Source organism: Eleutherodactylus coqui, chromosome 4 (genome assembly GCF_035609145.1).
Source record: "Eleutherodactylus coqui strain aEleCoq1 chromosome 4, aEleCoq1.hap1, whole genome shotgun sequence".
Classification (NCBI taxonomy): domain Eukaryota; kingdom Metazoa; phylum Chordata; class Amphibia; order Anura; family Eleutherodactylidae; genus Eleutherodactylus; species Eleutherodactylus coqui.
The window spans coordinates 231,862,368-231,885,390 of NC_089840.1; the positions used below are offsets into that span (position 1 = coordinate 231,862,368).

General features: G+C 42.1%; 1 protein-coding gene across 1 annotated transcript; it reads right to left on the reverse strand.

Annotated features, from left to right (window-relative positions):
* Window positions 1–9,400: 9,400 nt before the first annotated feature.
* TMEM52B (transmembrane protein 52B) lies at window positions 9,401–21,239 on the reverse strand. The gene is made up of 6 exons (XM_066598816.1): window positions 21,201–21,239; window positions 20,719–20,733; window positions 17,688–17,722; window positions 14,360–14,398; window positions 13,647–13,816; window positions 9,401–9,748 (listed from the first exon to the last, which is right to left on the reverse strand). The coding sequence occupies exons 1-6, from the start codon at window positions 21,237–21,239 to the stop codon at window positions 9,534–9,536; spliced, it is 513 nt and encodes a 170-aa protein (XP_066454913.1). The 3' UTR covers window positions 9,401–9,533.
* Between the last annotated feature and the right edge of the window lie 1,784 nt (window positions 21,240–23,023).

The following is a 23,023-nucleotide window of genomic DNA, read 5'->3' on the forward strand; positions in this document are numbered from 1 at the left end:
AAATAACACAATAAGCATACTGTGATATCCACCACATCAATACACAAGTATTTGTCATTTACCACAAGACAAATAACCTTGCAATGTCAGATTTAAGGTAATCAATCACATGAAATAGCATAATTACTGTATCCAAATGATCAGCATAATAATAGATTTGCATGTTGGGTTTTCCCTTAATCAGAGCACGTACTTTGCCCACAGTAGTATGACCTATGCCACACTGACAATTCTTGCAGAATGACTGTTTATCAGTGATGATTCAGCACTCTCAGATATGTTTCCAGTGGATGATAATGATATACTGTATGCAATTCACAATGTCATTGTGTCTCTATATTTTTCTAGTATTATACAATAGTGCGGGCAGCTTCTATTCAAGTATATACACGCATCCGAACTTTTAGATTTAGTAATCGATTCTCAAGTAATATGTTATTTTGCTGTTATGTGTCAGAAAAATGGTGATCTACAGCTACAGATAATTTTGTGGTTATTAATCCCTTAAGGACGCAGCCTTTTTTTCTACCTTTTATGTCAGTCTAACTATATGAGGCCTTGTCAAATTGGGGTTAGCCTTTATGTACACTGAATGATCACTGCATTAGAAACATCTACTCGATAATGGGTTGGTCCACTTTCTTGGGCGATTATGGCTTTCAAACGCCCATGAATAGATTTCACAAGGTGGTGAACATCCTCCATATTCAACTCAATCCACGCCCACTGCAGCAGCGGTGTCGGTTGGTGCACATTTTGCGGATAAGTGGGAGCAGATCTCACAGTCCTTTCCAGCATATCTCATACATATTCAATGAGGTTAATGTCCAATGGGTTTGGTGACCAAGGCATTGCAAAGAACTTATTGACATGTTCCTCCAAACCACTCTCTAATGAGCTGAGCTCAGTAACACAGAGTGTTGTCTTGTTGAAAGAAGGGCACTGTGGTTGGGCAAGACTTCTGAAAAGATGGGTGCAAATGGTCAGCTAACTGGTACCTGTAGTGTATGCCATTGAAGGATTGTGGAAAGATAAACAAGAGTCCTTGGCCTTGCCAGAGAAATGCGTCCCGGACCATGGCACCACCACCACTGGCTTTTTAAACCCCAACGATTCACCTATTGATACAGCTTCATGCCTTTTACACCAGATTTATAGCCAGCCATTTATATGGTTCAGCAGGAAACAGAACTAATCACTTCAAATCATCTTCTGCCATGTTTTCAAAGTTAATTGATATATTTTCTGGGCCCATCCGAGTTATTGTTGGCAATGACGCAGAGTCATCAGAGGCACCCTTGTCAGTCTTTGGCTATTGAACCCAAAACACTGCAGTGTACACTGTAGAGTCATTGTGTAAATTTGTCTAAACTCCCGGCTGTTGTACTGCTGGTTGCCTGGTCTACTGTTGAAAGAGATGGCTTAGATACCAGACATGCCATCCAACGCTCGTCTCTATTATCGACCTCACATCGCCTGCTGCTGTGTGATGCTCTGTGTTTACTTTAAATGATCACTGTTATCCATTTGATAACAGTGATCATCTCTGCAGTGACATGCCTCTGCTCCTGGCTACACATGGTTGCCAGGAGCAGAGAAATTTTAAATTTCCCGGGTCCTGAGCCCCTCTGTGCACGCGCCCAATGTCAATCATCGGGCGCGCATGCGCAGAAAGGGACTCAGGTCCCAGAAGAACGGGACACCGTTGAGGACCGGGGTTGAGTATTTTTACCTCCCCTCATGGATCCGATCCATGAGGGGAGGTGAAATTAACGTTATTTTTCCTTTTCTTAAACTTTTTCGCGATCGCCACTATCCACTGGATAGCGGTGATCACGGGCCTGGGGACCGCTCGCCGTGGTCCCCGGGGACATCTCCTGGTTCCCGGCTACCTTCAGGAGCAGGGAACCAGGAGATTTTAAACTCACCGGGGTTCCCAGTCTTCTGCGCATGCACGTGACGTCATTCGTCTGGCGCGCATGCGCAGAAGAGCCGCGCCGGGTCCCGGAGGACCCTTTCACCACGGCAGACATCGGGGAAGCCGGGTGAGTACTTTCAGCTGCCCTGATGGATCCGATCCATCAGGGCAGCTGAATCTAACTTTTTAAATGTTTTTTTTAACTTTATTGCGATCGGCGCTATCCATTGGATAGCGCCGATCGCAATGCCGGGGGGGACTGCCCGCAGCCCGGGATGACAGTTCCATGCTGTCGGCTACCTGCAGCATGGAGCTGTCACCTCCAGTGCCTGAGGGGCATTAATCCTAAGAGGACGCATAATACTACGTCCTCTAGGATTAAAGAGTAGTTTCCCGATGGGGCCATCACTAAGAGGTTAAGCAACCCATAGCCTCAAAGATGTATTAATTGTGTGTTGTCTGGTGGAGATGAGAAGGCTCCTATCCACATAATGAGTAGAACCGAGGTGGCTGACCTACCTGTCAGAAACAGTCAGTTGTGGTAGTAAAGTTTGTTGGAGTGGGCCAATCCATGTTGGGTGTAATTTATGCTGCATCTTGCCTGAGTGCAGGATACGAGGAACTGGAATAAGTCGATCCTGAGGTCTATCTCTTGGTGCCATACATTACAGGTTGGTGACCTTCAGACACATTAACTCTTAGGCCTGATGTCCACGGCACGCTCGGATTTTTCATGCAGGGTTCTGCAGCAGATGCACTGTGAGTCATCATTAAATTGATTTTTATTGCTTGTGGGAGATCGCGAATTGCATTTTTTTCAGTGGAGATGTAAGTGGATGCACTGTGGATCATCTGGACGGAAAAATTCCACAACCTCACCTCCAAGCCTTTTTTAACACTTCCCTAATGATTTTATCCTTCAAATCCACAGTGAATCCGCAAATGTATATGCGAATACACTGCGGATCATAAGCCCCCATAGAGTTAGTGAATCCTAGCACAGAAATACAAACATCTTTTAGAAATCACTGATAAGGGAGTGAAGGTTTTATGGTCCCTGATCTAAGGCCCATTTAGACACAATTAGACACAAGCCATCTTTTGAGCGATAAACATTGAGTGTAAATACGTACATCATTCAGTTTTCTGCCGAACGTGGGTAGTCAGTTCGTCTTGAAATCCATTGTTCAGCAGAACAGCCGATAAGACTGATCGCACACTGTATTCTGCCGGGAAGCGCTGATAACAGCTGATTGCATTGTATCAGCTGTTCTCAGCTGTCACCCCCGCGGCAGAACAAAGAGAATTTATTCAGAGAACAGCAGGCGGTCCTCTGAATATATTCAGCTCCCAGCGGCTCACACAATGCTAATTGGTACTAATAGGCATTAGTACCAATTAGTAGATTATGCAAAATGTTCAAGCCATCTTTTGAGAGATCAACTTTGTGTCTAAATGTAAATGGGTCTTTAGAGAATCCTAGCACAGAAATGCAAACATCTGTAAGAAGTCACTGATAAGGGAGTGAAAGTTTTATGGTCTCTGAATTATTAAACCCCCCCAACACTAATTCAGGGACCACAAACCTTTCACTCCCTTATCAGGGACTTCTTACAGATGTTTGCATTTCTGTGCTAGAATTCACTAACTATGGGCTCAGTCAGACGAGCGGATATGCGCGCGTTTTTCTGCACGCAACATATGGCCCCCTGCACACAGGTGGAAATTCCTGCGGCGGGCCGGCTCCGCACAGGCCGTCTCCGCTCTGCACATGCATAAGCAGAGCGGAGACCCCAGGAGCGGGTGAGCCGCAGGCCTCTTCAGGGGCACGGGTTCGCATCCTGCTGCGAGAATTCTATGGGTGGCAATGGACTTGGTCATGCAGATTTTTTTCCGCACACGCATTGCGTTTTTTCCGTACGGAAAAACACGTGAATCTCCGCTCGTCTGACCGAGCCCTTAAGGCCCATTTACACGGAGCGATGATCGCTCAAACGACAGTTTGAGTGACAGCTTTGAGCGATCATTTTGCATAACCTATTAAGTAGCTACTCAGCTACTTAATAGCTATTTAGTGTGCAAATGAAGCCTTTAGCTGAAAGCAGTTAATAGCCAGAGGGCTATTATCTGTGCTCAGGTCCTTTGTTCTCCACCAGGAAACAATGCTATCAGCACTACCCGTGGAGAACTCCTGATAAGGCAGAACAACGATTTTTAGGTTGGCCTGAATTTAACGATCTGCTAGCAGTGCATGAAAAGTGCATGATGGCCGTGCGTTTAAACGCAACGATGATCACTCAAACAATCGCTTTTTTGCGATTTTTTTAAGCAATCATCGCTCTGTGTAAATGGGCCTTTAGAGACCATAAAACCTTCACTGCCTTACCAGTGACTTTTTTAAGTGCAAATTTTTCACATACATGTCTGTGCCTTGTCATAAGTATGTGTGTATAAATATGCATGCCTCTTCGAATCCATTTGATTATGCCTTGATGAAGAACTGAGAGTAAAACTCCGAAAGCTTGCATTAACATCATGTTTTTGTTAGCCATTGAAAGGTATCATATCTTCAAGTTTACTTGGTTAGTCTTTCTCTCGTGTACAACTTGCATACACCCATGTTAAAGGACCCTAACTGTTATTGCCTTAATGTAAATATATGGCCTGGTGTAGTGAGGGGTTAAAACTTTTATTCACCTTTTATATACCATTTTACAGTTTGTATATAGAATTAATCAGCATGAAGGTTTGTTTAGCAAGTTTGCAAATACATTGCATTGCTTCTACTGATTATAGCCTGGAGGTGAAATCTCCCAGAATTCCATGCTGGCTCATTATCTGTACAGAGCTTGTTCTGGGAAGTCTCATCTTTACACTACAGTAATCTCATGTAGGAAAAACTCATTACAGGATCTCAGCTGCCAGGGATCTGTCTATTCACAAGTTTGTCCTTCTGTTTCCAATGACATTCTGCAGATCTGTGAATGCAGAACTGACCAACAATGTGAGGGTCAATACAGGATAAATAATGTCATGTATTAAAAGGGTATTGCCAAGTTGGACCTTTATAGCATATTTAATAAATACGGGTCCACCTCTGGGACCTGTACCTAGCTAAAGAATAGGGTTGACCAACCCCAGACTGGCCTTATGTGGTGGTCATGGGTGGTCAGGAGTTACGGAAACATTTATTATGTTGCTATTCCCCCAGTATATATAAGTGAACTAGTGTTCCATTGGTTAGTTATTTCTTTCTGTCTGAAACTCCCGACCTCTTTTTCCTCAGATGGTCATGCGATCTCAGTTCTCACTAGCTCAGGTGTTCTTGGGGTTATGGATTCATTTTCTAGTCAGATTCTCAGTTTGTATGATGCTATTACATAGATCTAAAACAGAAACTGCCCTCAGACGGACACGGACACTTGTATCACAGGTACTGATGATGATCACACAGTTCCTGTCAAACAGTTATAGTAGAGGAGATCACAGTTCAGGCTCCTGACTGTATACTTATGGTGTGTAGCTTATTTAGAAGAATATAGGAGCTTATGATAATTAAACTGTCCCGCAGCAGGCAAAAATGGTATAGCCTCAGCTAATGCTGTGCTGATGTATCATGGGATAGATGTAAAACTGAAAGTAAAAAATCTTAGCCTCCAAATGGTGGTTGATAAGCATCAGATGGGAGAATGAGGGGGAGGTGGGCTGCACTTCATGGAAGTGACAACAATACACAGAAGAGACCACCTGACTGTGTCAGGCATTCAGGTGAGGGGTGCAGGAATAGAAAAATGTGTTTTTTCGTTGGAGTGGCCCCTTAAGCTGTTTTGCCAACTCCCTTAACCCCTTGAGTGGCAAGCCCGAAAATTTTCCGGGACGAGCTCCACTGCCCATAGTGATATAGCCCGGAAGATTTCCGGGCTATGTATCACTATGGGAGCTGCAGAGCACAATACCACAAGCTGTGGCATTGTGCTCTGCCTGCACAGTCCCACAGAGAACCAGTGCAGGAGAACCAGAAAACAGAAGCAGAAAGATATTGTTGATCTGCCGGCAATCTCCCGCTTCTGAATTCAAATTCCTGCACTGGTTTGTTTACAGGCTGCCATAGAGACCATCGGCTTGTCAGAAGCAAGCCGATGGTCTCTATGGCAGGGAGAGCTGACGCTTGGCTGTCAGAGGACAGCCAGGCACCAGCTCTTACAGCAGAGATTAGAGAAAACCTCTGATCTCTGCTGTGTTAACCCTTTAAATACTGCAGTCTGTGACTGCAGCATGTAAAGGGCTGTCACCATCAGACCCCCGGAATGTGATCAGGGGGTCCTGATGGGTCTTTGTGGAAGTCCCCTAAAGGGACAAAAAAAAAAAAGTTTAAAAAAAAGTTAAAGTATTATTAAAAAAATAAAATAAATAAAAACAAAAACACTTGTCTCCCTTTACTTTGTAAAAAATTAAAAATAAAATCACACATGTGGTATCCCTGCGTCATAATGACCCAGAGAAGGAAGTTCTTACATTGTTTAACCCCTTAATGACACGGCCCCTTTTTTTCTTTTTTCCCCATTTCTTTTTTTCCTCCCCCTGTTTAAAAAATCATAATGCCATTTGTGGCGTTCTTTAATTTTTTTTCAGACTACGTTCACCATGTGGGGTAAATAATGCACTACTTTGATAGATTGGACATTTACGGAAGCAGCGATACCAAATATGTAATATGTATATAAAATATAATTTTTCTTTTATGATTTAGATTTTTTATTATAGATATGGCAAAAGGAGGGTGATTTCAACTTTTATTACTTTTTTTTTTTTTTTAAAGAGTGAAAAAGTCGTGAAAAAGGAAAAAAAATATTACAATTTGGTATTGGCATAATCGTACTGGCCCGTGGAATTACTTTAATACATTATTTATACTGCTCAGAGAATGCAGTGAAAAATAAAAATAAAAAACATGCCAGAATTACAGATTTTGTTAATTTTGCCACTAGAAAAAATGGAATAACAAGCGATCAAAATTTTACATGTTCCAGAAAATTAGATAAATGGAGACTAGAGTTCATCCCACAAAAAACAAATCCTTCTAGGGCTCTGGCAATGGGAAATAAAATTAATACAGCTCTTGGAATGTGGCGACAAAAGTTTCTTTTTCTTAAAGGTTTGCTTTTGTAAATGTACAAAAATAGCAAAACATAAAGAAACTGTATAAACTTGGTATCGCCGGAATCGTGTGACTCCCTCAGGGGGCAAGACTGTTCATCTAATCACACCACAACTCTAATCACTTCCATATCTGCCTGAGATGTAACTGCGTGCCAAGTTTTGTAGCAAAACAACTCTTTCTAGGTGTTTGATTTTTTTTTTGAAATGACTGTTTTTTATACGGCTCCCAATCCAATGAAAGTTGTATAAATCTACATATAATAAGCTCTAGCTTACCTGTAAGCAGCTAGACTTTTATCAGTCATACAGCAAAAAGGGGATTCGGAGAGAGTGCCAGCCCCTAGGAAGAGTTACTTTTAATGTTTTATATAGACCAAAGTATAAGGCTGCCTACACACTGGTGGATTTGCATTGCAGAATCCGGGCGGGCATCCACCGCGGGACCCACAGCAAATACCGTCCATAGCATGCTATGGAAAAGTGATTCTTCCTGCACACGAGTGGAAATCAATTGCGATTTCTGCTTGCGGAGGAACAGTTGCAGCATGCTCCATTTTTCTCTGGATTCCGCACAAATGGCTTCCATTGAAGTCAATGGAAGTTATCCGACCTGCAGCCCTTCTGCAATTGACGATGGAAAGGTCACGGGGCCCGCGTCGTCGCCTAGTGACGGCGCAGAAAAATCTGTACTGCCGATGGTCGCGGCGAGCCACTGTCAGAGAGAAGGAGAAAATGGCAGGTACACCGGGTCGCCGGCCACTGTCCGGAGCAGATTCCGCTGTGGAATTCTGCATGCGAAACCCGGCTCTGCAGTGTGCAGGCGGCGATTTTTAGTATGGATTTTTACGTTTGTATGACTATTACAAATGCTCTACGGTGTGCATGAGCCTTTTCATGAACACAATCCACTTGTTCCTCTACTACAGATATTTTTTCTTTGCATAAGCAACCAGTGTTCTGAAATTTCTGGCTCCATGGGTGCTCATGTACTTCTGACATCATGAAAAGCTGCAGTTGTAAAAACATTCATCCCATCTCTATGTAACTGTGTATATTATGTATCTACCTCTTTAACAGTTTGGGTTCTATTGAACATTAAAAGTGTCTATTTCTCCTATGGTAAACCTGTAATTAGCATAGTAGAAAAATAATTATTTGCACTTCGCATCCCTAGACCGTGAGGGGGTCTACAAATTACACCAGTATATTATGCTGGTGCTGATGTATATGTGTGGTACCCAGCTAGGTCTGTTTATAGGGGTATTTGTACTAGCAGTATTAGTTATTGGGGGCACTACTGTGTACAAGGAGCACTCTACTGGCTGTGATGCCATTGTCATAACTGTATGTAGGTGTGTTATTTCTGTACTGTATGACAGCATTAGTTATGTCTACAGTATGGCAACATAATCTATGTTCGCTATATAGTATAGTTAGGGAACTAATTGTGTGTACCCGGTCTATGTACTTTTCTTCATGATCTTACTTGTAATGTTTATTATGGAAAAAAATACCATTGTCACTTGGAAACAGTCAGGAAGCTGCTATTGACTAAGCTGTTGATAATAAAGACAATCATGATATATGACAAACTAGACTATAGAGCTAATGTTATTCGAAGGTGAAAAATCATATTTTAATGGGATTATCCAGCCTTTAAAAATTGATGGCTTATCCTCCGAATAGGTCATAAATATGTAATCGGTGGTGGTCCACTGCTTGGTATCTCTACTGATTAGCTGGTTGAAGGGGTTGCGGCACTCTTGCGAGCACTGCAGTCTCTTCCTTGTTTATATATGAGCATGAGCGTGTCACAGCTCAGAACACCATATTATTTATAGTGGCCGTTCTGAGTATTACAGGCTTGTCCCATTCACTTCAATGGTACAGAATGGTTGCTATAAATGATGCGGCATTTAAGTGAAAATGTGATTGTGCTAAGATGTAAACATTGAAGACGGTTCAGTACCCACACAAGCCTCCACTTGTGATTGGTTCATCATTGAATGACTGCGATTGGTTCATTGAGCCCCGCAGTGATTGGCTGAGTCGTGAGGCTTGGGAACCAATTAGAGCAATCATTTGCTGGAGGCGGGGTTTACAAACCTACGTTACCAGCAAGTGATGTTCTGTTGCCACTGAGAGCTTCAAGCAAGCCTGCTCGGAAGTGTAGTGAGCAGTGGGAGGGACCCAAAGGGCGCCTGATAGGTAAGTTTTGTTTTTTTTCATGAAGTGTAGCTAAAGCTTATTTTCGGAGAAGGGCTTATATTTCAAGCCCCTCCCCCCGAAAATCAGGGTAGGGCTTATTTTAGGGGTGGGTCTTACTTTTGGGGGAAACATGGTATCCTGAGGATTTGCCATCAATTTTTAAAGGCTAGATAACCCCTGTATTCCTGTTGAGTGACTTTTGGTATGTGCTGTACAATAGTTCTCGTTATGCTTTGTGGTCTGTCCGTTACGGTATAGGAATTTCATTCCTTTCTTCTGGAACAGGTGCAAGAGGGGGAAGTTTGTGAGTGCTCCGGGCAACTGTGAATCTACTCATGCGCAGGGCTTCCTCATAACATGGCGGGGTCTCTGGTCCAGTAGAATGAATCTGAGGTGGAGGTCCATGGGAGTGAGAAACAGCAAATATCCTCCGGGCAGCCGGGCCAAGTACTGACTGTAGAGCTGTTAAAAGAGGAATAGAACATTGAATAAAGCGTTAAAGAAAGAACACTTTTACATTTATCACCTTACAATCAATGGAAACTTTATTGAGCGCCTAACTCTAGTTTTAGATAGGTTCCTGCCAAAATTAATGCGTATAGATTTCTATTTAAGATATAAGCATATGAGAAAATAACTGAATTACTGACCCGTTACTTATGCTGCTCTACTTACCTTACATTTTTATATAATTACATAGCAGTTTACCACACTGTATTTTATACCTGCAAGCTTAGAGCAGATGTCCAAGATTAAAGTTTTTCCAAAGGAGCCCCCCAGTGTGTAAACATAATAAAGAAGCTCATACTCACATCTCCCTGCTCCCCGCTTGTCCCCTGCCAGTGGTGGGGGTCTCCACTGTGTTGTTTGTTTACAGGCTGCAGTCAGCCTGTGATATCCTGTTAACCTGCTGCTGTAGCCAATGACAGAGCTCAGTGACGATTGCTGAGCCCTGTCATTGGCTGCAGCAGTAGCTTGTTTAGAGACAGTTCAGGCTGACTGCAGCTTGCAAAGATGATGTCAGCAGGTACACTGGAATCACAGAACAGGGATGAATAGAGAACAAGGTGAGGTGAGTATGAGCTGTATATTATGTTTACACACTGGGGGGCACTTTGGAAAAAACTTGATCTCAACAACCTTTTAAGTGACATAAGGAATAAAACTCTCTAAAAAGTCACAAATCTACTTGAAAATGCAGTGTGAATTATACTTATACTGGTCATATAGCCCTATTTGGACAACAATTAAAAGCTTTTTAATAAAAAAACAAAAAACTTTTATCACCTCTCCACAGGACAGGTGATAAACATCTGATTGGTTAGGGGTCTGACCACTGTGACTCCAACGATCCCAAGAATACGGGTCCCATGTCTCTCTTGTCACTTCACTGTGCCAAACTCACAGCAACATTAGACTAAATGTCGCCGCGTTTGCACATGTGCGGTGCTACTTTATTAATTTCAATGTGGGTGAGGGAAGCAGCCAAGTACAAGCTATCGGCTATCTCCAGCAGTTCCATTGGAAATGAATAGAATGGTGCCATACATGCTCGACTGCTGCTCCATTAAATCTACACCTTAATACGGGGGATACAGTGAGCCTACAGTGAGGAGGAGATGGGGGCACAGGATTTTTTTTACCTATCTGAATCATGGCCAGATATTATTAGTGATGGCTTATCTCCCAGAGAACAAAAGGATCAGGCATGTTGAAATCAAACCTTTTCATCTTCATGCCCGATAACATCTGTTGTTAGGGGAGAGTCAGAAGGCTCCTACGCACACTAGATTGCTGACCAACCCAACAATATACAGCTGTGTGTGGCCAGCTTTAGACACTTTGAACCCCTATAGAGGAGTGTAGTGGTCCAGAACTCCATCCTGTTCCCCTCCATAAATGTCATACATGTTTTGTCCTGTGTAGATGTGCTGTGCAAAGCTTGTCCTGTCATATCCAGTGTGTGTCTTGCACAGCTGCAGCGCTTGAGAGGTTAACTCTAATAAAATCACTGCCCACATGTCATCTCACGTGGTCTTAGTGAAGGTATAAATAGGAGTGTTTGAGAGCGGGAATAGGTCGTCGGAGTTCTGTCTTTAATCTTTGAGTACCATCTTGTTCAGGGACCCAAGAGAGTGCAAACACAGAGCCACATTGAAGCATCTTCATCTTCCATGTAGGTGAAGATGGAGGAAGAGGAGCGATATCCCGTATCATTTGGAGTGTGCATGTGAATGGAGTGAGTCCCACCATCAAGAGAGAGAGAGCCCTACAATAGTTTAGAGCAGGTACCAGTTAACACTACAGGCTTTTCCTGTGTGGCCGTCCAACGTCAGGATCATCGCACAGAGGTACTTTATTGAGTCACACCCACGCATTTGCCATGTGGGGTGTTTATTGCTTCAGCCTTTTCTGTCAATAATTGTCTGCCAGAGTGTCTGTGGAGTGACCCCTACCCCCTTCCTCCACCGGAGTGCTCCCAGTCCAGGAGCAGTACCGTACAGATAACGTGGACTATAGGACCGGTTTTCATCCTGTGTATCCTCCCTGACCTCTGAGCTCTAACTTGCTGCTACTTAAAGAGAACTGTACCTGCATTACCTGTTGTAAAAGTTTATTATTCAGTAAAAGTTATACCGGGCCCTAACCGTTCCTAGGGACCTGAGTTACTATACACAAGTCTCTGTGTTCTTTTCTCCGCTGAGCAGCATACCGGTGTTTAGGAACAGTAGTGTCACGAGTGATAAGTACTACTACCCCAATCAACCTGTTTATTGTCATTCCCTATCCTAGAGGTGTCAAAGCTGGTCTGCAATCCTGTCCTGGCCTTGGCTACATGTCATCCCTCAGGGACCAGAGCCTGGTGAGTGCCGCCGTGACAAGCCAACACTTATCCCTCCCATCTCTTCACGTTAGCCAGATGCCCAAGGTCACCCCTCTGGGGTGTTGCAGGAGCATGGTTAGGAAGAGTCATAAATGCTTAAAATTTGTATTGGTGTAAATGTAATCCAGCCATTAATTGTCGAAAGAAAGCAGAATGTAACTAATATGTTTAATGAGTTGCTTCAAATTTATCATGCCTTGTGCACCTTGTCTAAATATTTGGTACATTTTTTTCTTAAATTTATTGCTACAGATAAATATACCTCAATGTCCTTTATACTTGTGTATAGTGCAGCTCTGCTTCAGATGAAGACATTCCAGGTGAGAAGAGAATTTGTACAGCTTTTACAATAAGTTACTCTTATTGCAAAAGATTTGCACATTACATGCTATTGCGCTGCTGCGCTGCAAATCTCCTACTTTAGTGATTCCTAACCTCATGACAATATTTGAACCCCTAAAAAAATGTTTCCACTTCGGAATGGAAGTAGAGGTCCTCCCTATCTCAAAGAAGCTTCAAAGAAGCCTGGCAATAAAGTGAAAAGAGTAGCTCACTAGTTTGTATCTGTCTATCCATTCCTTAATATCAGTTGCACCAAGCATAATGCAGTGCCTATAAAGATGAGTGGTGTCATAAGAGGCTTTAATGCCAGATGAGTCTAAATAAAATGAAAATTTGCCACATTTTACTTAATGCCAAATTATGGACTTATTCCCCATAACAGCTCTATTTTTTGTGACGGTCATGGTGCATAAGTTATGGATGTCGCCACCCAAAAGGGACAGCCCAAGATGTAAAACTCAGCATAGGAACAGGATGACGTAGAAATATCTATATAGGATAGTGAGAACTCACGAGAGAGATGGAATGTGCGGAGCAACAGCGGAGGGTGAATGTGGTCAATGCCGAGAAAGGAACAGCAGAGAGAAAAGGCAAAGACGAACCCCATCTGCTATTGCCAGCCATCTCTGTAAAAAAAAATTGGGACTGATAAAGTAAGTTTGTGTAACGATGGACTGTGTTCACGTTAATGTAAAAGTTGCCACCAAAAATGTTGCCTATTTCCAGTTATTTGATGTTGCACAGTTTTAACGCCAAAGAATCCCAGTGTGTGGAATTTTTCTAACGACACTCTCAAACGATAATCCAACCAAGGGTAGGCACATTCAGCACTAGTCCAACTTCCTCCGGACGAACCCCCTACACCTCCAGCACACAGGTCTCTTGCTTCTAAGCCCGAAAGTATTAGGTATGGTACATTTGAAAAAGAATGAGTATTCACGATCCATTATAAAATAATGGGTGAATTCTGGTGCTCTTTAGTTCTACACCCACATGACTCATCCATATGAATTCATAGACACACTGCAATTAACACAAATGAATCACATGTCACCATTGAAGCAATCAGTATGTGCATATTAACACAAGTGATTAGAGATAAACTATGTGTCTATGGCCGCTTAAGTGACTCACAGGTCAAAGTACTTTGGATGGTGCTGTCATGATCGATGGCTATGACTGTGACTTCACAGGGCTGCTCCCCTGCCCTCTCTGGGCAGTGCTGTTGTCTCAGGTACCAGCAACGTAGACAGGCACAGGTGATGGCAAACGTTAGCAGCAATACTCCTGCAGTAACCACAAGCCTAAGACAGAATAGAGAAATGACAAAGAACTCTCAGCTAATAACTTTTTTTATTTTTTTTCAATTTGTAGGGTATTATATTGCTCTTCTTAAAATGATTGTTATCTGAAAATTGAATTCTGGAGTTTATTGCTCTGCTCCAAAAGTAGCTTTTAGCAGTGTACAGAGAAGAAAAAACATAAAAATACAAACTTTTTATTTAGGTTGAGAGAAAGAACCCTTCGGATAGAAGCAAAACATAATAATATTGCGGCGTACAGTATATAGGTTAGCACTAAACTAACCCATTATTGAGAGGATGTTTTATGTCTTCTATAAAACTATATTAAATTCAGTAAAAAAAGGTTTTCCCCCAAATTGTTATATCAGATATTTCATCTTCTAAGCAAACAGTATAAATTGCAGGAGACAAATACAGGGTGATTCAAAAACAATGGGGCGAAAGTAAAGCTGATTTCTTCATACATGAACTGACATGCAACAGGAACGATGACAGAAGAAGTTTTGAATGTACCCTACAGATTTAGCAAATTGTGATTCTTACCAAATATACCACTGGCTTATCCATTCTGTCTTTGGGCAGCTGTTTGTGGAACGAGAAGAAAAACTATTCAGTTAAAGAGCTTATCCGGTTATGCAAAGTTACTGTCAAATGAATGATAAAGTTAGCAATGTGGTTCTGCTTTGGATTTTGTGTCTGTAGTTCCATAAACCATTACCTACTCCTGGCAATTCAGAAGTGTTTATTCACAGGTTGCCTCTGAATATGACCTATAGGCAGGGTCAAAGGCTAAAGGCTCACGGGCCCAGGTGCAAAAGTTTATCTTGGGGGCCCCAAACTTCTCTTAACGCAGAGGCGTAACTTGAAGCTCCAATGCAAACCCCCCCCCCCAAATATAAGGCTTTATTTATAGTACTGGGCTCCTATGTGGACAAGAGAGGCCATATGGGCGCCCTGAGGTTTCTGGGCCTGGGTGCAAGTTGGGCTTACTCAGTAGGAATGACCATTGGCGGCTTTTTTTCACTTCAGCTCTTGGGACCAGATTGCTGACCAATAACAGGGCAGTACTTAAGTGGGCAAGTGAATAGAAAGAAAGTACGGATCAGGGAAGGGTGTGAAATGTAGTTTCAAACTGCATACTAGCAAGGATGTGATGGCCATCTTGGAAAGTAGTGATGCAGGAAAAATCAAAAATTGAGGACAGGATAAGAAGGTAATACCCATAAACACCTGTGCATAAATATGGCACAAACACCTTCCATATATGGAATTTAAAAAAAATTTGCTTCACAACCAGAATACTGCTTTATGACTAAGCCTAGGCCAGTGATGGCGAACCTTTTAGTGACCGACTGGCTAAACTGCAACCCAATACCCACTTATTTATAGCAAAGTGACAACACGTCAGGTGTGTGTGTGTGTGTGTGTGTGGGGGGGGGGGCTTTTCACGACATATGGCCTTTACCTTTGTCATTATAAAAAGGACAGAGCTGCTTCAAAATAGACAGTAGTGGCCCCAGTAGAAATAGTGACCCCGACAGTGGCCTCAGTAGTAATAGTGTTTCCCACAGTGACCTTAGTAGTAATATTGACCCCCACAGTGGCTCCAGTAGTAATAGTCATGCTCACAGTAGCCCCAGTAGTGATAGTGACCCCCACAGTGACCTAGGTAGTAGATGTGACCCCCACAGTGGCCCCAGTAATAATAACCCCACAGTGGCCCCAGTAGTAATATTAACTCCAATGTGGCCCCAGTAAAAATCTTAACCCCGCAGTAGCCCCATTAATAATATTAACCCTCTCAGTAATATTAACAACACAGTAATGATAACCCCAATAGTAGCCCCAGTAGTAATATTAACCCCACAGTAGCCCACAGCAATAATATAATGAATCCACTCAGTAATATTAACATAGTAATATTAACTCACAGTAGCCCCAGTAATATTAAACCCCTTAGAAATAATATTAGCCCCACAGTAGCCCCAGTAATATGAACCGCCTCAGTAATAATATTAACCCCACAGTAGCCCCAGTAATATTCCCCCAGTAATAATATCAACCCCCTCAGTAATATTAACCCCACAGTAGCCCCAGTGATAATAGCCCCCCCCCCCCAATCCATATACCGGTACTTACCTTCTCTTTGTAGTCAGGGCAGCTCCTCCTCTTCTTGGCACTGATCCATGGTGCACACTGACGTCAGTGTGTGAGCGCGGAACGTTTCCTCCCTTCTCCTTTCCTGCGGAACTAAGGAGGAGAGATCAGGGAAGGAGGATCCCAGGTGCACCCACTGACGTCAGAGTGTGCATCAGGATTAGCACCGCTGTGTGACTACTGGCTGATATTCACCACCGTGGTGAACAGCTGATAACACGTGTGCCAGCAGAGCGGGCTCTGCATGCCCCTTTCACCACCATGGGCCTAGGCACAGTGCCATCATACAACAAGTGGTATGGCTCCAAAATATGGCTCCCAAAAAGTCTACTGTAACTCCGTATGTTATATACATTTTCAAATATTGTTCTATTTGATTCTATATTATGGAGATACAGAAAATACCTCCGCAATATGGTGTCATATTTACATTAATGTGTGTTTTTTAAATGTGGTATTGAGGCATACAGTGGCAAACAGTAGGGTTTTGTAACAACAAAGCTATAGAAACTCTATGTCCATGAGGCTTTAAAGAGTTCGCTCAGGTTTCATTGGTAGCAAAAGAAAAAGCTAGAATCGAAAAGTAGCTGTCCAGTCTGGAGCTCAAAATATCTAAAGGCTCATTTAGACGGGAGGAATGTCGGGCATATGTTGCCTGACACTTGTCCCTGCATGTACTTGCTCCCATGCTGTTGCTCAGAAGTGTGTATCATTGTTTCACAGCAGGGCTGTTGCAGGAGATTTCTCTCCACGCTTTCCCCTGCCCCTCTCTATTCAGTTAATATACTGAACAGCTGCTATTTACACTGAACGCTCATAGTTCAGCTCATCATCCATCGTTTATTCTGCGTAAAAGCCTGAATGATGAGCTGAACGCTAATTGTTCAATGGAAATAGCAGCCGTTTAGTACTGAATGGCTGCTATGTTAAGTGAATGGCGAGGGGGTGGGGCAGAGTAAGGAGAGAAATCTCCTGCAGCCACCCCACTGTGAAGCAATGATACTAGCAGCAGCACATGAGTGGGTACTTGCAGGGACTAGTATCAGCATTGTTTGCCCAACATTTGTCCTGTCTAAATGGGTCTTAAGTCAGTACCTACAAGTAATATTTATCTGCTCTTTATTTTCCTTAGATCTTGAAGTTTGACTTACTTTTAGCTGAGCTCCATTAGGGCAGAGCTGTGATCTGTTAACATCTACAGTGTATACAGGGAGTCTGAAGTAGTCTGAGACACACCCTCATCTCACCATTGGTTCAGGGAGACCTATTTCCTGTATCATCATTGGTTTATGCTGCTGCTCTGCTTATTCCCACGCAGCTCTGCCTTATCTGATTGGCTGCTGTGTATAACACAAGTCTATCACAGACTCACCAAGATGGAGAACATGGAGAACTGATTTCTATTGCAGCAAAGGCCGAATGATTATACAATACAGATTACTAAACCATCAGTGAGAAAAAAGAATGATTTTCAGGTAATTTTCACACATGTACTGAGGTAAATGAGTCTTTGTAACACGGAGCACAGAACGGTTGCTTTAAGTTCCCATTCGACCAAGAGGAAAATATAGGATCTTTACTTTGAATCTAACAATGAGGAACATCTGTCCGCATTGGATTTGTATATTCTTCTTGTGCTCGCCTTCATGATAGTAAAATATAACCCCAGATACTTTGCAATCAGTCCCTAGCCTAAGTAAGGAAGATTACTCACTGTTTAGAGTTTTCACAGTCCACTTCACATTCTCCCTTTGATACCTATAATATTAATCTTATAAGTTGCATAATAAGCACACTACAATAGAAACCTTCATTAGGTAAAACAAAAAAAGTTTTGGTACCGTGTTACCCAGTAGAGCAAAGTGTGATTGTTCTCAGTGAGAGAAACCAAGTAATCTTGAAGATATGATACCTTTTAATGGTTAACAAAAATACATGATGTTACAGCAAGCTTTTGGGTCTTCTATAGATCCTTCCTCAGGCTAAAAATGGAACTGGTTTGGATGGGGCACATATATAATGTACAAATGCAGAGAGGATACCCCTCTTGATTGAAATACAAATGTTCACACACAGAATTTTGAAACTGTTTTGCAATGAAAACTTAAAACAACAGACAAACTGAGCTGAGACATAAATGCTCAATCAGTCCATTGAGCTCAGGAATGTGACAGTTTTATTGTGTCTTATCTCTCCTGCAACCTGCACATGGAAGGAGATGCAGCACCACCTATTGGATGGCAACATTATTACAAGTCAAGTTCTGAATTCTTATGAAATTTAAAAAAAATAAAAAATTGGAAGATGACATCCCTCTTCACCTCCTTCGAACCTTTTATATTTTCCACTTATGCAAAGAATCCTGGGCTGAGGTTCATTCCATTCCTGAAGGTATCAAGCATGGCCATAAATTTGTACTGCCAAATTCTTCTGTGATGCTGCGACTTGAAATTGCCCTTCAGTATAATCACTCTCATCTGCTCTATGCTGTGTCCCTGACCACAAAAATGTTTTGCCACAGGTAATTCAGTCTTTCCCTCTCTAATTGAGTTGTGATGAGATCTCATCCTGGCAGGCTGAAGAAAAGATAAGACACATAATAAAACTGTCACATTCCTGAGCTCAATGGACTGATTGAATATTTATGTCTCAGCTCAGTTTGTCTGTTGTTTTAAGTTTTGAGTGCAAAACGGTTTCAAATTTCTGTGTGTGAACATTTGTATTTCAATCAAAAGGGGTGTCTTCTCTGCATTTGTACATTATATATGTGCCCCATCCAAGCCAGTTCCATTTTTAGGCTGAGGAAGGATCGATAGAAGATCTGAAAGCTTGCTGTAAAATCATATATTTTTTGTTAGCCATTAAAAGGTATCATATCTACAAGATTACTTGGTTTTGGTTTTGACACAAACCAGGGGTGATTTTCAGGGAAGGGCTTATATTTAAAGCCCTTCCTCAAAAATCACTGCAGGGGTTGCCAGCAGCACATTGCTTTCCATGGGGCTGCCAGTAGCAGCGGCGGCCCCATTAAAGGCAATGGGCACGGACCTGTCTACACAGATTTGTATTGTTTTATGGAGAATACAAGTATGTACTGAAAGAGACATAGAACAAATGTTTTCTATTCATCTATAAGGGTGCATTCAGACGAGCCTATGTGTATGCGTACATATGTGTGCACAAAGTCGCGCACCCACGTACGTGCACAAACACACGTGAATACGGGTCCGTGCAGCATTGCTTTCAATGGGGTCGTGGCTGCTGCCAGCGGCCCCATTGAAAGCAATAGGATGCCAGCACCCCTGCAGTGATTTTCAGGGAAGAGCTTGAAATATAAGCTCTTCCCTGAAAATCATCCCTGGTTTGTGTAAAAAATAAATAAATATATATACATATATACTCACCTCTCCGCCGCTGCCGTGTAAATATTCTCCAAGGGGAGTCCCCTTGTCACAGTGTTCAGTGACAAGGGTACTCTTTGCGGGTACTAAAGAATCCCCTGCTACAGCTGTTACAGCTGTGGCAGAGGATCACGATCTTCTCCCATTGCTTTCAATGGGTCCAGTGCTTCTGCAGTCCCATTGAAGGCAATGGGCTGCCGGCAAGCCCTGCAGGGATTTTTGGGGAAGGGCTTTAAATTAAAACCCTTGCTTAAAAATCATCCATAGAAAGTGTAAAAAATAAAAAAATAAATACTCACCTCTCCTCAGCTCCCTGGGCTCAGGCACATCCAGCCTGTCTTCCCCCTGCACTGAATGGCCAAGCCCTACCTGTGATTGGCTGAGTGCTGTGAACAATCACAGACAGCACTCAGCTGTCATTCAATGAATGGCTGAGTGCTGCCTGTGATTGGCTGAGCACTCAGCCAATCAGATACAGCCCTTTCAGCAGGAGGGGATTTAGAGCAGTGCAGGGAGAAGACAGACTGGATGCGCCTGAGCCCTGGGAGCTGAGGAGAGGTGAGTATATATATATATATATATATATATATTTTTTATTTATTTATTTATTTTTTAACACATTCTATGGATGATTTTCAGGGAAGAGCTTTTATTTAAAGCCCTTAACCGAAAATCCCTGCAGGGCTTGCCGGCAGCCCATTGCTTTTAATGGGACTGCAGAAGCGCCGGTCCCATTGAAAGCAATGGGAGAACATCATGATCCTCTGCCGCAGCTCTCACAGGGATTCTTCAGCCTCGTGGATAGTCCCCTTGTCACTGAACAATGTGACAGTGCTGTCACAGTGTTCAGTGACAAGGGGACTCCCCGCTGGGGAATATTGACACACACCACGGACCTATAGTGCAATTATGTCCTATGTTTTCAGGTACGTGCGTTTGCACGCCTGTAAAACATAGACATGTGATCACATCACAGGAAACCAATGGTTCTAATAGGCACGCATCATTGTTCCCCACAATTGTACGCACATAAAAATGCTCGTCTGAATCCTCCCTAAGTTACGGGCTACAATGCATCTTTATTATTGTGATTTGCAGATGTGATGAAGTTGTGTTGTACATTATGTACATCATCGTGACTTATGCATTCCTATTGCTATTGCATAACTTTCCGACTTTTAACACTGTGTCAAGCTTTTGTACTGAACTTTTATCTTTATAGAGGTCAGCGCTCCATTCAAGAGATACTCATCAACCAACTCATCTCTCATCTACTGTGCTCAAGCCTCCGATCCAGATATTCCACATACTGTACAAATGGGAGAGACTGCATGAGGGCACAACTGTACTTATTAATATCTTCCCTCAAGCACATCGATAACCGTCTAAACTGTCATTTTTCCAATCGACATACCTCTGGATAAACCATTGGCATTAAGCCAGATTTTACAATCTCCCCTCTTTTGTCTTTTTCGTCCTTCTAAACATAGTAAGGCCAGCTACATTCATGGTCCTCCTTCAGCTGAGTTTCTGTTAGGCCTACTATATGATTGATGTGCATTTGCTATCATAAATTTGATATTACTAATGCTATTACTTTTTATATGGCTTCACACTAGACAGCATAACTTGTAGGGGAACATTTTCAATTACTAATCTACTTTGCATCTATATTTTACACAATCGGCATCTATACTAAAATCATCAGCTAATGTTATAAGTAACTATTTCCATCTTATTGAGAGCAGTCAAATAAAATAATGATGCTTTACAATATTCTATTGTCATTGTATATTATAGATAATGTTTTAGCAGTTACTTCTTACCAGACAGAGTCCTACAAAAAGGAAAATATGTCTTTTCATGCTACTGCTTCACCCAGTGCCTAAAATAAAGATATAAAATATATTGAGATTTAGTATGCTGATTCATTCATATATGACAAGATGAAAAAGGCCACCTATTAACTATACATGCAGAGGTTTTGGACAATACCCTTTTTTTTAAAAGGGTCTTCCAATTATAAGTCGGTGACAGGATATTGTGATCCCTAGCAATAACCGTAATCTGGGGCAGCAAGAGTTCAATTTTCCTACTGTGTCTCCACAGAGGAAATTAAGCATTATACATTTACCATTAATACTAGTAAGTAGAGATGAGCGAGCATGCTCGGATAAGGCAGTTACTCGGGCGAGCATCGCTCTTCTCCAGTAACTGTATTCTCGTCCGAGCAGGCTCCGGTGGGCGACGGGGGGGAGCAGGTGGGAGGGGGCGAGAGTGAGCCTGCTCGGACGAGAATGCAGTTACTCGAGAAGAGCGATGCTCGCTCGAGTAATTGCCTTATCCGAGCGTGCTCGCTCGTCTCTACTAGTAAGCTATCTATGTAATGCATAGATGTATCAGGTCCTCACTTGTTACTGTTTCTTTCCATTCTGGATGAAAGATGAAGGTCCTAAGTGAGAGCTTGAGTTTTGGTATAGCTTTGATTGACTTTTTGCTAACTTTATTATCTAATATACCTCAAAGTCATTTATCATTCTTTAATGGTCTATTGAGCTAAAAGGTGGAATCTATTATATGGGTAACAGAGTATGGTAGGCTGAAAAAAGACAAATGTCCAACCAGTTCAGCCTGTTTCCACCCCCCCTTGTTGATCCAGAGGAAGGCAAAAAAAACCCAATGAGGCAGAAGCCAATTTACCACATTTTGGTTGAAAAAAACCCTTCCTGACTCCATAACGGCAGTCAGAATATTCCTTGGATTAACATTTGAAAAGTTCCTACCTGACTCCAAGTCCGGAGTCAGAAGATCCCCGGATCAACAACCCTCCTGGTTATTTAAGTTATGATTGTGAACAGTTTTGAGGGTGTCGGGCAGAAGGTCAGCATCTCATTAGCAAGGGACATTGTGTATGTCAATTAGACCCTTGATGGCCAGGTTTGCTTTTATGGATCTACTCCATGTTATATGAAAAGTGTGTTAAATAAGGTTTTAGTTTTAAATGAAAATCCACTGTGTTGGACTGAATTTCCCATATGCCAACCATCATGGCAATCCCATGAGCTAAGTGACCACCAAGGTGCCACAATACCCACAGTATATGTATAGCAATATTATAAATCTGGATTTCGTCTTACCTGTAAACCTTGGAGGAGTTTTATCCTTCCTTCATGTACTATCCACAACAACGATAATCATTGCCTCAATGCGGAAAGTGTTTGTGGTGCATTTCCTCCTTCTCACGTGAGAACCACATTATTACCGTCTATTAATGGACATGTAGGAGGGCTTAGATTGTAGAATTCAGATAAAGACCCAATCCTTTAACAATTTTGAAATTGCTCTCTTGTCTACCTTTCATCACATCCAGTATATTCATCAATAACATAGAAAATACATAAAACAAGGATATATTGAAATATATTGCAGGCAGTTAGTTAAAACTAATACATATATTATAATTGTTTTCCTTTACTTAGAATGTTTAATGCATGTTCTACATGGTTTTTCATGTAGGCAACAGCCCTGAGGGCCTTTGAGTAGATGATGTCAAATGGAAATGTCCAATCTGTTATAATTACTACTGTTAATATTAACAGGGAACACATTAAGTGTAGTTATGTGGAACGGCTGGAGATTAGAAAAAAAG